The sequence below is a fragment of the Amaranthus tricolor genome, chromosome 15, assembly GCF_026212465.1.
Source record: "Amaranthus tricolor cultivar Red isolate AtriRed21 chromosome 15, ASM2621246v1, whole genome shotgun sequence".
In the NCBI taxonomy this organism is placed as follows: Eukaryota; Viridiplantae; Streptophyta; class Magnoliopsida; order Caryophyllales; family Amaranthaceae; genus Amaranthus; species Amaranthus tricolor.
The window spans coordinates 751,608-766,877 of record NC_080061.1 but is presented as its reverse complement, the minus strand read 5'-3'; the positions used below and the strand labels follow the sequence as shown (position 1 = coordinate 766,877).

At 27.5% G+C, this 15,270-nt stretch overlaps 1 protein-coding gene across 1 annotated transcript; it reads right to left on the bottom strand.

Moving 5' to 3' along the window:
* Positions 1-7,046: 7,046 nt before the first annotated feature.
* Positions 7,047-8,943, bottom strand: LOC130801341 (ethylene-responsive transcription factor CRF2). Its single transcript, XM_057665183.1, has one exon. The coding sequence runs from the start codon at positions 8,414-8,416 to the stop codon at positions 7,397-7,399; it is 1,020 nt and encodes a 339-aa protein (XP_057521166.1). The 5' UTR covers positions 8,417-8,943; the 3' UTR covers positions 7,047-7,396.
* Between the last annotated feature and the right edge of the window lie 6,327 nt (positions 8,944-15,270).

The following is a 15,270-nucleotide window of genomic DNA, read 5'->3' as shown; positions in this document are numbered from 1 at the left end:
TGAATTGTAAATAGTCGTTAAAAACAATCAGACATTTTATCAAAATAAGATGAAACAATATATAGAGTACAAATTACAATGTAGCTTAGGGTCTTATGATAAGTTTATTAATTATTTAGTTTGATTTATTTGCTCTTTTAGCACGATATCAGAAGATGAGATAAGTGAAATATTTTATACTATATTTCACTTTTAAATTAAATAATTTTTCCTTATAAAATATGATAAAAAATATAAAATATTTTAAGACCGCCAGCCCTAAACTGCTAGCCTAAGCGCTAAAGTTATAGCGTAGAAGGAATTTAGATAACTTATTATCAAACATTTAAAATCGAATTGCATGCAAATTGATAATATTTAGTGATTATCACGTATTGTTAAAGACATAATCCTTTGTATAATTCTAATGTCGCCTCCTTATTTGTACCTTATCAAATTTATATATTTTAAATAAAGTAAATTTATTTTTACTAAACTTTTATATATTTTTGAATATTTTTTTCCTCCTTTTAATTATAATTTTTATTTAAGTTGACCGATTTTAAATTATTTTCCCAAATATATTTTGACTGTGATTACAAGGTAAGAATAGTGGGGCCCTTTCTTTTAACTTTTTGTTCAAGTGTTATTCAAAACAATTATTAACTTCAATCCAAAAACACCCAATTAATAGAAATAGAAACATAAAAAAGACATTATAGTCAGCATATCATAAGGTCTTTAGCTGCCTTACTCTTCATTTGCATCCTTTTATTGTCTTACATATATACATATTTATTGTTGAATTGTCAAAAAGAATTAAAAGTATATGTAAAATTACCAGTTGATTCTTTGGTATTTTGTGCACCATCATGATTTGTGGTATTTTTATCTGCTACGTATTAAAATATTGTGCTAGAGATAAGTGAACCAGATTCTAGTGTGACCATTTTTATTTTCTATTTTCTATTTTTTAATTTTTTTTTTTTTTTTTACTTTTTATAAAATACATAAAATTGTATCCGTGACTTTCCATTCTCAAACAGCTAAAATTGAAAAGGACTTTTCAATCAAATTGATAATAAGATGCTAATTCTAAAATATCTCTCCTTTCCCTTTTAAGAAGATACTTCAATTGTTATCATCCTTTTGGACATATTTTTTGTGGGATTTGGGGGACATATAAGATTATTTTTTTGGGGTTGCCCATTTTGAGGATTTTGGTAGCTTCTATTTGGTTTATGATTGAAATATGCTTATGCATTAATGTTTTTCCACTTGAATTTTGACCAATTAAATATGTTTTTTATCAAAAATTTTTGTGTTAGAGTATTATACGTATATCCTAAACTTAATTCATTTAATAAAGTTTTATTTTTGATAGTAAAAACAAAATAAATAACTTATAAATTAAATGTTTAAAATTGAGTTTAAAGAATAAGATGTAGTTAATATTAAAGATTTGGCCTAAAATTGATACAAAAAACTCAAAACAGACCAGGATTGTGCTTTTCGATTCAATTGACTAAAAGGGTTAGGTTCGGCTTAAGTGAATTCAGACCTATTTATATATGACACGAATATAAACCGACCTGACCTGATTTGTCAAACAGGCCTAGTAAAATTATTTTTTTTTTAGGAAAATTATTATTTTGTTTATTAAAACTAAAATAATGGGCGGAATTGAAGTTCATTTCTTGAAAGTATAAATATCTTAGAGTATTTTGTCTTAAACTTTATTGTCTTTTTTACATCAAATAAATTATTTTCATTTTTCTTTTCATAATTTAAGTAAAAGTTAAAAAAAAAAAAAGCTACAACAACAAAGGGCCCAGGTGCCAAATTTCCAGTTACCTGCTAAACCCAACTTGGCCCAATTGACCATGCACTTTGATTTACCAAATCTTTTTCCATTTGGTCTTGGACAAATTAAATAGAATCACTCGTTTACTACTCCCTCCGGCTTATCTTATTTTTTATTTAATCTATAAATTAAAAAATAATCAAGTAGAATCTTATTTAATTTCTCTAAATATAAATTTTATTAATTTTAACTTTTAAATAATTTTTAATTATACACAATTAGAGATACGGCTAAACAAGTTTAGGATATCGGTATGAGTAACCAACTAACTCTTATTTGTAATTGTATAGAGTTGGAGACAAATCTTGAAAAACTTTGTAGGGTTAAATAAATGTAAAATTTTAGTATGAACCGAATAAAATTTTCTGAACATAAAAAAAATTCAAATAATACTTATTTTATTGAAAAACCCACTAAATATAAAATTTATCAATACCAACTTTTAATTAAATTTTCAAACTCAAAACCTCTTAGAAGTATAATTTAATAAATTCTCAAAGCACTAAGGCAAAGGGACTTATAAAGGGATATTAAAGCACAACAGCCTGATAAAACAACCCCCATATCTCACCATACAAAAGTACTTGAAAGTATTTTTGAGACATATTTTTGAGCAATATTTTGTTCTCGTCTTTTAACATTATCTTGTCTTGAGTGATGTTAAAGCAAATTTTTGGCTTTAGGCTTTTTATTTTTCAATTTGAATACTTTTTCTCAAATCCCAGATGTAGTAAGCATCTCCCAAGATAACTACACCCTCATTTAGCAATCATAACAATTTAATACCTAACATTTGCTCCATGCGCCCTTAATTTTTTGGATTTTGCACAAAAACATCACACATTATTAAGCATGCCTTATATGGTTAGATCATATTGTGATATTGTTTGAAATTGTCAAAAAATTAACTTAACCAAAAATTTTAGTACATGGTTGAAACCTCGAATTATGTTGTATAATCTAATACACCCCCTTAGATGAAAGCTTTTGTGTTAGAAGTGCGGATCCAACATAGGCTCTCTTCATACCTAACACTCAATATTTCATTTTAAATAATTGGTAGCTGATATTTGAACCTATAACCTCTTGTTACGCTGGCTTCTGTTACCATGTCAAAGAACCAACTCAATCAAAAATTTAAATTTATAATTAAGACCCTAAAATATTTTATATATTACTCTGACAGAATTACAAACACCTAATACTCCAGGTATGTTGGGTGTAACGTTTCAAAAGAAATTAGTTGACTGACTTGAGTTAGAATTTTGAATGGTCATGAGTTCAACGCATAATAAGATACGTCTTAAATTTGGCTCTAATTTTTATTTTTGATAATTCTAACTATAAAATATTATTATTTGAGAATTATAAGTTGACCTGATAATTATTAAAAGCTTTTATTTTCATCTTAATGACCAAGATTTAATGTTCACCACAAATAAGAAAAGTAATTCTCTTTCCTTATTTGCCTTTACGAAAGAATCATAAAATTAGCATAAGTTGTAACAGCTAAGACTATGTTCTCTTCACCTTAAAATAATTATATTAAATAAAAATTTATTAGGTAAATCAAAAGAGGGAAACAATAAAAGAAAATTGCAGTAAAAAAAGCTCATTTCAATTAAATTAAAATAAAAAATTCAGTCTTAAAAATATCAATGGAGCACATAAGAGGTTTTAAACTATAGACATAATGAAGTTTCAATAATTTCAACAAGTGAATTAGATTATACTTGTATATTGAAGAATATTATACTGAATATTTAATTATTAAGAGTATGTACTATTAAAATTCTAGTAACTTTAGTCTTTAGAATTAGAATCCAAAATAATAAAGCTTTTACTTTTAATTTCATTACCCAATATTCCACGCATGACAATCTTACACAAAAAAGGCATATTTTAATTAACTATTTTAATGTTTCTTCTTTGTTATTTGACTTTCGTTTTATAGAAAATATTTCTATTTAACTAAATTAAAGTTGTTGTTTTGTTATTTTACGAAATATTGTTATTTTTGTAACATGTGTTTAATAGAATTGAAATAAATTTATTATTTGATAGTTTCTATTAGCAAAATACATTGAGAGTAATAATGATGATAAATTTGTCAGTATAACTAGTTTTTTTGCACTGACATTTTTATTTTGATAACGATATAGTCATATAGACACAATTTTTTTTATTTATTAATCACCCGTTTAAAATCAATAATAATTTATAATTTTATTAGTAGAAAAAAAAACTAAAAGAGAAGATGCAGTGGGGCTAACTTCATATTATTGGTGAATATAACTAGCAAAATGTGTTGTAGGCATCACTTATCCGAATCAATTTATGCAAATTCGATTTAGACATTTATTAGTGGTTGATTATTTTATTGCTTCCTTTTATTATACCCACGTTTATTATTTAGGGCCTCAGACTCTCAAACAAATTTGGACCTGTTTTTATTTGCTTTAAGACATTAGTATTCAATAAATATATTTAATTTAATAAAAATTGGTAGTGTAAAGAAAAAAATAAGTTTTATTAGATAAACAATAAATTCAATTAAATAAAGTTAAGGCCAAAAGAATGTAACCCTGTTCATTAGATACATTCATAATTATTTTATTATAGACTATTCTAATTTAAAGAGGTAATTTATCCCAAAAAGACCGAAAACATATAAATATACAACTAAATTCCATCGCTAAAGCACAAAAGGAGGAAAAATAAAGTACTTTTATCTTCCATACCATTAAAGGCAAAGTTAAAACTTTCCCAAATGGAATAAATAAATGTATTATTGATTTTTGTAATTTATATACTTAGTCCATATGTTTAGAAAATAAAATGAATAATTTGTTAAAATCAGATTGATATATTAATAAATATTTATTACAAATTGTATTTCAAATTATATTTCAACATGTTACAAATTATATTTTAACATATTTACCTATTTTATAATTTAAACCTATGTACATGGCTTATAAGTTAGAAAAATTGATTTGTATAATACTTTGTACTTCTATTATCGAATTATTCCTTTATAAACTACATTCAATTATACATAAATATAAATTAAACTTATAAGGCCAAAACTATTCTTTGACCATTGCATGTAGTGAAAAAAATTGTATTCGTTCATTGAATTTATTATCAAAAGTTAATTATGCCTTCTATTCTTAGTGCATCATGATTATGATCTAAATTCAATTCTAGTACAAAACATGCTGGATGTCACCTAATAATCAGTGACTTTAAATTTTTCTATATCACTTTAATTACACTATATGATTGAAATTAAAATAATTAGTGATTCAAAGTTTAAAAATAAAAATAATTTAAAATAAGTGGAATAAATTAACCAAGTATTAAGAAGTATATATATTGGTTTTAATAAATGAAAATTATTCTTTGAAAGTGTACCTAATGCATTGATGAAATTGCAAGTCTTATACGAGACTGTCACACCATGAGACAGACTCATACAAGCAGCTCAAAATTAAACTTACATAGCAGTATTAAACCATCTTAAGGTAAGACTGTTTTAATAAAGAATTTGTCTTGATTAAAATTTTTATGTTAATGTGCTATCCGTTTCTGATGTAGCAGTGAAGAATCAAGTCGGGAAATTGATCAGGATCTCCATCAGCTTTAGTCATATTTAGTTACATTTTTCACTCTTGATTTTACAATTTGCAAAATATTGAAATAAATTTGCAATTATTATCAAATATATAAATATTATAAATTAATCATTTTGATCGATCAGTCTTAATTGAATCTAAAATTTTATTCTGAGAAAATAATACATATTTCTTCCAAATCCAACTAAAGACAATATCACAAAACTCAAAAAAAGTGGGATTTAAAGAAGATCATCTAATTATGCATATGACCATAAAATGAGATAGTTTTTGGAACATATGGCCCTCCTTATTATAGTCTAATGCAATCAAATAAAACATATAACTTTATGTTCATGAGTTTGTCAATATTTTTAATTTGGTCTATTTCTTTTACTTTGTAATATATTTATTTTGCTTAATATTCTCATCACTTTATTTGGATTTTATCCCTATATTTTATTTTATTTTTATTTATATTTACACAATTTTAATATATGCCATTTTTTTAGTCTGTGCAAATTATAATTGTTTCAATCTCATAAGTGCATGGGAGTACTTCTAATCACCATGTTTCCCAAGTGTAGATTATAGAATAAGACTTATTTTATTTTTATTTAATTGTTTTTATTTTATTTTCAATTATTGTGGCGGCTTCACTATATTAATTGTCCTTCCCACCTCATGACCAAGACATAAAACACCAAACTTTATGAGGAGTGTTTTTAACTTTTTATGACATCTTCCTTAGCTTAAGTATGTAATGTAGTACTACTAAATTACTACTAGTGTTGACAATTGATAATACATCATAGTCAAATTACATTAATTTTACAAAATAAAAATTATACTGCTTAACAAAAATCACTTATCACCATCAAGTCTTATAGGTATTATTATACTTTTTTATGTGCACGCAATCCAAGGATAAACTACCCTTTAACGACTCAAAATATTAACAATGACGTAATTTTAATTATTTTATTTTTATTCTTTTATAAATATATTAAATTAAAGAATTTAAGTTTTCCAATATATATGGTTTTCATGGAATCAAACATATTTAAGAGTTATTTGGTTTGTAAAAATTTATTGTTAGTAACGATAACAAGTATTAAATAGCAACAGTAACAAATCATATGCTCTTTATTATCTTCTTTCCTCCTTTTCTTTAAATAATAAAAAGAAAACATCAGCATGAAAATAGAAATTTCAGGAAAGCTTGATTATGATTTGCAATATTTATGAAGTATTAAATTAGTTTTGAAACAAAATGACATTGATGATGCATTACTCTATTTCTTCCTACACCCTTACCTCTCTTTTTATCGAACAAGTATTATCAATAACACTTACCGTTATCCTTATCCTTGTTTTCACATTTTCTTTTTTTTTTTTCATTATTCATACTAAACACCCCTCAGAGTATTTGATTTAGAGTGAACAATATTTACTTTTAAAAATTCATATATACAAATAATAATCTTATGGCTTATTGCTTATAATAATCTTATGACTTATTGCTTATAATAATATTATAGTCAGAAAATAAATAGTCAATAACAATTAAAACATAGTGAAATAAATAGTTAATTGTAACTAAAACATAGTAAAATCCATATGAGTTCATCATATATAAAGTGATTTACTATTTCTATAACTTATCATAAATACACTTGACGATATAGTATGTCACATTCGCACAATCATAATACAAAAACTAAACACACAATTAAAAAAAAAATAATTAATGAAATAAAATAGGTAATCCAAAAATAGATTAATATTTCCGCACCACCAAATTTTTCATTTTTGCCGATTATCTTTTTTTTGTTGCTCAACTCATTCCCGCCGTTTACATCTTACAAAACTTTCTTTTTGCCGAATTATTTAGCAAAAAGAAAAAAACACAAAAAAAAAAATAAATAAAAAAAATTCAAAGAGCAACAAGTGGGTCGGACCCAAATATATCTCCAATATCCTGAAAATAATCATGACTTGACCGACCCGTTAACCCGGAAAACTCAAACCCAAAACCGAAATCACCATCAATAAGATGATCATCGAGAAAAGTCTCCGTCTTACAATCATCGCCGAACACGTGTCCACAATCACCACCATTCCCGAACAACTCCGGCATGCTTGGCACTCTACCATCAAAATCAAAGAAATCACTTGGAAACAACGAATCAAAACACGACACGTATGGCGATGTTGTAGGCCCCACTTGCTTTACTTCTTCTATTTGTATCTCCTCCTTAATGGGTTTGGGTTGGGCCTCTTTCGGGCTAATGGGCTCGGAATCGGGCTGAAACCGGAGAACTGAAGTTGGTGAGCATATAGATGAAGGGTTTGGGGAGTGAGAGTGGGACCCATCTTCGTCTGAGAATGACGTGGAGGATAGAGAAAGCTTCTTAGGAGGAGAAAAATTAGTGAGAGCGTGGGCCCCACGGAGCTGAATAGCAGCATTATCATAAACCATGGCAGCTTCTTCAGCTGTATCATAAGTCCCTAACCACAACCGTACACGGCGTAAAGGATCTCGAATCTCAGCCGCCCATTTTCCCCAAGGTCTTTGTCTAACTCCTCTGTATTTCTTCCCATTTGTATTACCTTGTACCTGCTTCACAGAGGAACATTTCCCTCTCCTCTTCCTTTGCCTCTTCTTAGAAACGATGTCGTTTACAACCTCAGTTGTAGCTGAAAGTGAAACAGAAGAATAAGAAGAACAAGGCTCAATATTAACCTCATTAATAAACCGCTTAACACGACGTCGTTTTGAAAATTTCTCTTCATCACTAGAAGAATCAGTAGCATCAGCATCAGTTACAGAAATTCTAACAATTTTCGGAATAATTAATTTTTCATCGGAATTTCTTTTAATTTGTTTCTGATGAATAACAATCTGGTTTTTATGCTCTGTAAATTTAATCGAAGGCAATTTTTGGGTCTCCATTCTTTACCAAAAAAGTTAAATTTATTTTTAAAATCTCTCTAATTTGGTATACATTTAAGTGGAAGAGAGATAAACCAGAAAAACCCAGAAAAAAGAGGGGGAGATCAGAGAAGGGGGTGGAAAATGGGCGTGATATAAAGGCAAGAAAAAAGTAAAGAAAAGAAGAAGGAGAAGGAGAATAAGAAGAGATTCGTTACGACTCGAGGTAGAATAAAGAAAAGAAAGAAGATCATAAAGTTGTGGAAAGAAAACAGCCCTTCAAAGAGAAGCTTTTTTTTGATTAAAAAAAAAAGGAAATTAAATTATACTATAAGGTTGATAATAGTAGGAAATGAGTATAGAGAACAAAATCAGTGTATATTTTGTCTAAAAGGGGAAGAAAAAGTGAAAAAAAAAAGGATATAAAAAGGAAGAATAAGTGGTAAATGAAAGACTAGTATAAGTTGAGAGGAGGAAAATACTAAAATGGAGGAAGGAGGATAATGGGAGAAGAAGGGGGGGTTGATGATTTGACAAAGAAGGGGTTAAGTGAACGAAGTGTTGGTTTTTTATAGGATTTTTATGTTTTTTTTTAATTTTAATGAGAAAAAATAAATTAAAAAAAATAAATTTATGGGCAGCTGTGGTTTCAGGAGTGCTTGTGACACTGTGCTGACAATGTAATGGGTGTCAACTGTCAGTTTTCAATACTATAGTGTCTATAGACTAGAGAGTAGAATTACCGAATGGGGTGGCCGGGTGGGTCACATATATTGTATAATAAGATAATTTTACGTGCTCAATGACCTTTTGACTTTTTTATATGGTAAACAAATATTTTGTTGAATTTGTACAATAATTTTAAGTTTTTAACTTTTTTTTTACGTCGTAAAAAAAAAGTTTAAGTTTTTGATATTTTAAGTACTCATTTTAAATAAATATTCGACAATATGTCAGTAAGGATGATTGCGATGTCTATTTTTCATGAAAAAAATTCGTCATGATGGTTAATAATAACTTAAATTTAATAAAAACCTTAACCTTTTGTCAATCGCGTGTAAAATTTAAAAGTTTAGCTTCACCACGCGAATTAAAAAAATATTTGTCTACCACGTAGAAAAGCCAATAACATAATGTCATCATATGAAATTTTCCAAAATTTAATGTGTAATTTTAAAAGACAAAAAAATATTGTTTTTAGTTTTCTTTAGAGGCCAAAATTAATACATGATTCTTTTAATGTGTAGTTTTGACTACATTTCGAGTATGCACAAGAAATTGAAAAAAAAAACTAAAATAAATCTAGTGATGATAGAATATAAATGAATAAATAATAGAAAATTAAGGGTAAAAGAAGAATTAGCTGCAAAACAGACTTTTATGGGTTATCTTTTGTCAAAATAATAATATAGCAATAATTTTAAATAATTAAAAAAATAAAATATAGCAAATCTTATAAAATAAAAACTATCTTTTTGAATTTACTATTAAAAATGATACATTAAAAAAAACACTTTTTTACTAGAAAATTCCAAGGAATGAACTAAAGAGTAGTTGTTTATTCATAATGGTCTACTCTTATTTTAATTAGAGTTAAATAGAAGTATATTATTCGTATGAAGGTAGTATTAATTTTCGTAGTGAGAGAAATCATAAATAAATGGATAGAAAAAATATCAATGACGTTAAGAGAAAATTAATCTAGCTTTTGTAAATGTGATTATAAAAAGAGAATTTGACACTTACTAATACTTAAAAATAATATAAAATATTTAAAGAGATATATCAAATAAGTGTGCTTAACTCAAAAGAACGGATTTAGTGCACTTGTTAAGTAAATATTAAAATTTCTTTTATAATCTATCCCGTAAAATTTACAATATTTTTTTTGTAATGTCATGTATTAAACTTATTTTTTTTGTTTCACAAATACATTTCTCTAGCGTACTTTTTTGTTTCAACTCCGACTCTTAAACAAAACTCCACAAATGTTTTTCATGCATTGCAAAGTCTATTGAATAGAGGATGTATTTGATATCCCATTTAATTTTTTTTATGAAAATATGCTAAGTACATACAATAAAGGGAAAAGTGTCGAAAAGTACTTAATAAATTTTTTTTTTTCAAAAAGTATCTAATAAAAAAAATTTTGTCAAAAAATACCTAATAAAATTTTTTCCTCTTCAAAGAATATCAATTAACGTTTTCCATCAATTGACCATCTAATATAACGGTTGACTGGTCAAAATCAAAAATTTCTCCCCCTCATCTTCAATTTGTTTTCCAATTCAATTTCTTCACTATCTTCAATTGAAAAAGAAATTGAAGATGAGAAAGAAGAATTTTTATTTTGACCAATTAACCGTTATATTTGATGGTCAACTGGAGGAAAACGATACTTGATGCTTTTTGGAAAAGAAAAACTTTATACATTTCAAATAAAATCCTACTTGACCATATTTTTTCTTACATATTAATAGTAATATATAAAATACACTTGAACGATGAATAGTGCCAATAACCGTAATATAACAAATATTTTAGAACGGTAGAAGTATAACATAAAAGTAAAAAAAAGCCCCTCAAAACCTTAATCTCTGATAAGCATTCATGATTTTCCGTCTCGTAATTATATAATTTCAGACAAAAAAATTTATATTCTCATAATATTAGAATAAATATTTATATTCTCATAATTTATACTTCCTTCGAACTATTTTAATTATTTCATTTGTTTTGGCACGGTTATTAAGGGTGGTATGGGGTCCATTAAAAAGGTGGTAGTTCGGTAAATAGTGAAGAATAAGTAGTGAAGGGTTATTTAATTAATTACATGTGTGAACTAAGGGTGTTTAGGTAAAAAAAATTGACAAAAATAAAAATGTAACAATTAATATAATTTTGGCAAATAAGAAAAATGTAACAACTAAATTGATTGGAGGGAGTATTAACTTATTAATCGTACACATGACACATCACCCCCTTATTTGGTACCAATATGTGATTTAAGTTCGGGCAAATAGAGTAGAAAAAAAGTAGGAAGATATTTTGCGAGGCGCCGCATATAAGGGTAGAAAGGATAGTGACACGTGGAAGGAAGAGCAGGGTGAAGTGTGCATCCAATGGCTTGAAGTAGAAGCTGAAAACCTGAGACTGAGATTCTGCTACCAAGTACTCTGGGGTGCGAGTGGGAAATCCAAATCACGTGACTTTCACCGGTGATATCCGGTGACCCTTCTATACTCTCCACGGACGCACTTATTTCTGCATTGGTATCCATCTACGATTTACAACTAAATGTATAACAGATAGTCTTAGAAAGTCGCTCTTATAAGAGTCTATCATTCGATGAAGCGATTTTAAATAAAGAGTTTATATTCTTATAATATATGAGAAGAACTATTTAATTTATATATGAGATTTATTTTTTGGTGAGACCATCTTATATAATAATTGTGTAATTTTTTACATACTTTTTCGTTTTATTATATTTGTTACATTTGACTTTTACACAATTCAATAAATTAATTTGAATATTTATATATTAAATAATACATGACTAAAAATTATAAAAAATTAATATTATATAAAATAACTATAATATTACAATTATCTTTCTCAACAGATCATCTCCACATAGAAGTATGTTCGATGGATACTAATAAAAGATTATAAAACACCTTCAAAATTTCGCCCTTGAATTTTGTAGATTCCAATATAAGCCCGTTGACATTAATTGCTTTTTCCATAAAACCTTGTAAATGTAGCTACCGATGAATTTTTATTTTATACTCGTGTTGCTTAAGCTAAATAAATTCATGATTCTCCACTTAAACTTAATTGCATAGGTATTTCTTTATACTCATCTTGCTTCACAATAGAACTGTCATATTCCTTAAGCACACTTAAGATTTTAAATTTTGTTTTTAATGGTCAATACAATATATTGGGAGAAAAAGACAGAAAAATAATTCGCGTATCGATTCGAATTCAACTTAAAACATTTTTATTTAACTAATTCAAAACCTCAAATTCAACGTGACTCATTTTTAATTTAACTAATTGAAATAGTTTTGTGAAAGCCTATTTTTTGGTAAAACGATATCAAATAAGAAGTCTGAATTCTCAAAATATATAGATGAACTTTTTAATCCATGTAAAATGCATGTCTAGTCCATTGTAAAATTATAAGTATTATAAAACAATTTCTTTAAATAATTTAAAATTTAAACATTTTTCTATAAGGTTTGTATATAGAACAATAACACCGAACGTGCCACAGTAAGCACTTTCAGCGCATTAGCTAAAAGTTAACTAATAAAACAGACAAATTAGTGAAACTTACTGAAAAACAATACTATAATCGAAATTAATTATGAGACGTAAATTTGATTATCGGCAATTATTAATGGAAATAATAAGTCTATCAGACTTTTTAATTAAAACTTCTCTTTCTGACTTGTTTTTCTATAAATGTACTTTTCAATATTTTATGTTAAGTATATTTAAATAAGATCTCACCTGATTATATTGTACATTATAAATTAAATATAAAATATAAATTTAAAGTAATTCATAAACACCTTTAAAAAACAACTTTTGCAAAATATTAAAGATAGGAGTACTTCTATAAAAGAGTAAAGACAGAGCATCTAAACCCATTACATTTAGTAAAGCAAATGGACTTGACTTAGATTAGATTGTGCGACTTTTCTGTCCTTTTTTGGCTACTTATAACGGTCCAAATTCAAAACACCCCCACGTGTTACTGATTCCTTGATTTACTTATGCCAAATCTTGTACTATTAGTACTTATATTTACTAATGTTACCACAACTCCATCACATTGTTGTTTCATTACTTTATTAATACAAGTAGCTCGTTGGATGTGCTAAAGACTAACATAGTCTCTCCACCTCGTAGTATTTGCCACACCAACAAAATTTGAATAAATTAATAAAATATATAGATGAAATAAAAATATTAATTAAATATGCAAATGAAAATTAAAGTAAAAATATAAAACCTAACAAAAACTAAAAATTATAGCAAATCTCATAGAACAAACCATAACGCGAATAATATAACAAAACTCATTGGAGGAAGATTACTGTCATGTAGGTTGATAGGAGTCGATGTGGTGATAAGGATTGTGCCTTTTGGAATAGGACTGTAAATTTAGTTATTTGATTGAATTTTGGAATTAATTATGTTGAGTCAGAACAATTAACGATAATTTTAAGTAGTTGGTGTAATATATATATATATATATATATATATATATATATATATATATATATATATATATATATATATTAAGTTATTGATAGTTTTAAGAGTTTTTGAGCCACCACACCTAACCTCCGGGTAAACTTTCAAATCAAGTGTAAGTTAGTATTAGGTGATGTTTCGATTGGTTGAACTTTAGATAACCCTACTATGAGTGAAATATCAAATGATTAGTCGAGTTTCAAGCCAAACTCATGTTGAGTTCATTTCGTAATAGTTCGACTCAAATGTATGTATCAGTATTGTAGGAGTATTATACATTCACTGTTCCACGGCTTTCCAAAACAACCAGAGATATTAACTGAGCTACGAATAATTACATCTTACGAGTACGACCGTCAATCTGTCATCCTAGGGTTAGATCCTAACATATTCAACTCGAATAAAGCAAATAAGGAAATAAGGTGCATTAGTAAGTTAACAGACATACAAAATTTCTGCATCTATCATGGAGAATTAGGTCATTGAATTTGTATATCTTTGACTGACAGTGGAAACTCCAAATTGTATACTGTATGTATCAGATCCACAGACAAATCTTACTTTTTAGCCTGCAATTTTCTTTCATCTAACCGGTGCAATAAGCTCTAATCAATTTGTCTTAAATTTGGTACAAGTAAAAACCAATCTTACTAGATACCCCTATTTGCAATATTTAGGCCAAGATCTCAAATCCAAACATCTTACAGTGCATGTAGAGCACAGGTAGAGGTAGGTATGTGCCTCTTTCTACAGACCAAATCTGCAGTCAAAATTTAACTTCCATCCACCTAATTTTGCTACATAAACTCAATTACTTCTACATATCCATTTGTGTTTGTCTTTTTCTAAGATATGCCCCAACAAAATTTCACCCATAGATTGCTTTTATCTATTATGTTTTTATATTATTTTCCAACTAAAAATTACTTATGATATATTACTTGCATTCTACAATACTTATAACTGATAATAACATGCTTAAAGGAGAAATGTCATAGCAGACTGAGAAAGTATATTATTTATACAATCGTGCATAGTCCCAAGGTTGGTCAGTTTCCAAGCAGAAATAGGCCACAGTGACTGACAGCTACGTGTCACATGTAAAGAAAGATACTGCTTTGGTCGTGGAAGCCATAGAAACAGTTGACTAACAACTAAAGTCATAATTATGTCATCATTTTTATTGTATTATGTTGGGTGGACTAATTACTCTACTAAATGAAACTAACATCAATTATTTTTTTAGTATCTTATTTAATTGGACAATAGTATCTAATAATAAGAAAACCCCAAATGAAAGAGATATGGAGCAATAGAATATCACCAGGGAGGTGCACGTCGTATGCTTCCCATTATCACAGCATCTTCAGGTGCTGAAGAAGCTTGGCTTTTGCACATAAACAAAAGACTCGCACAGAGAAAAGAAAATTTAGTAAACCGAATAAGCAAGTTGCAGTATATAATGATCAATCATCCAACTCAAATGCAGGTGTCATGGGCACAAATAAATACTGTTAAGAAATTAACATAGGAGAAAAGATGCTGTAACCTTTTCGAATTGAGGCACCACTTCGACGCACAAACCCTGCAGATTGCAGAGGTTG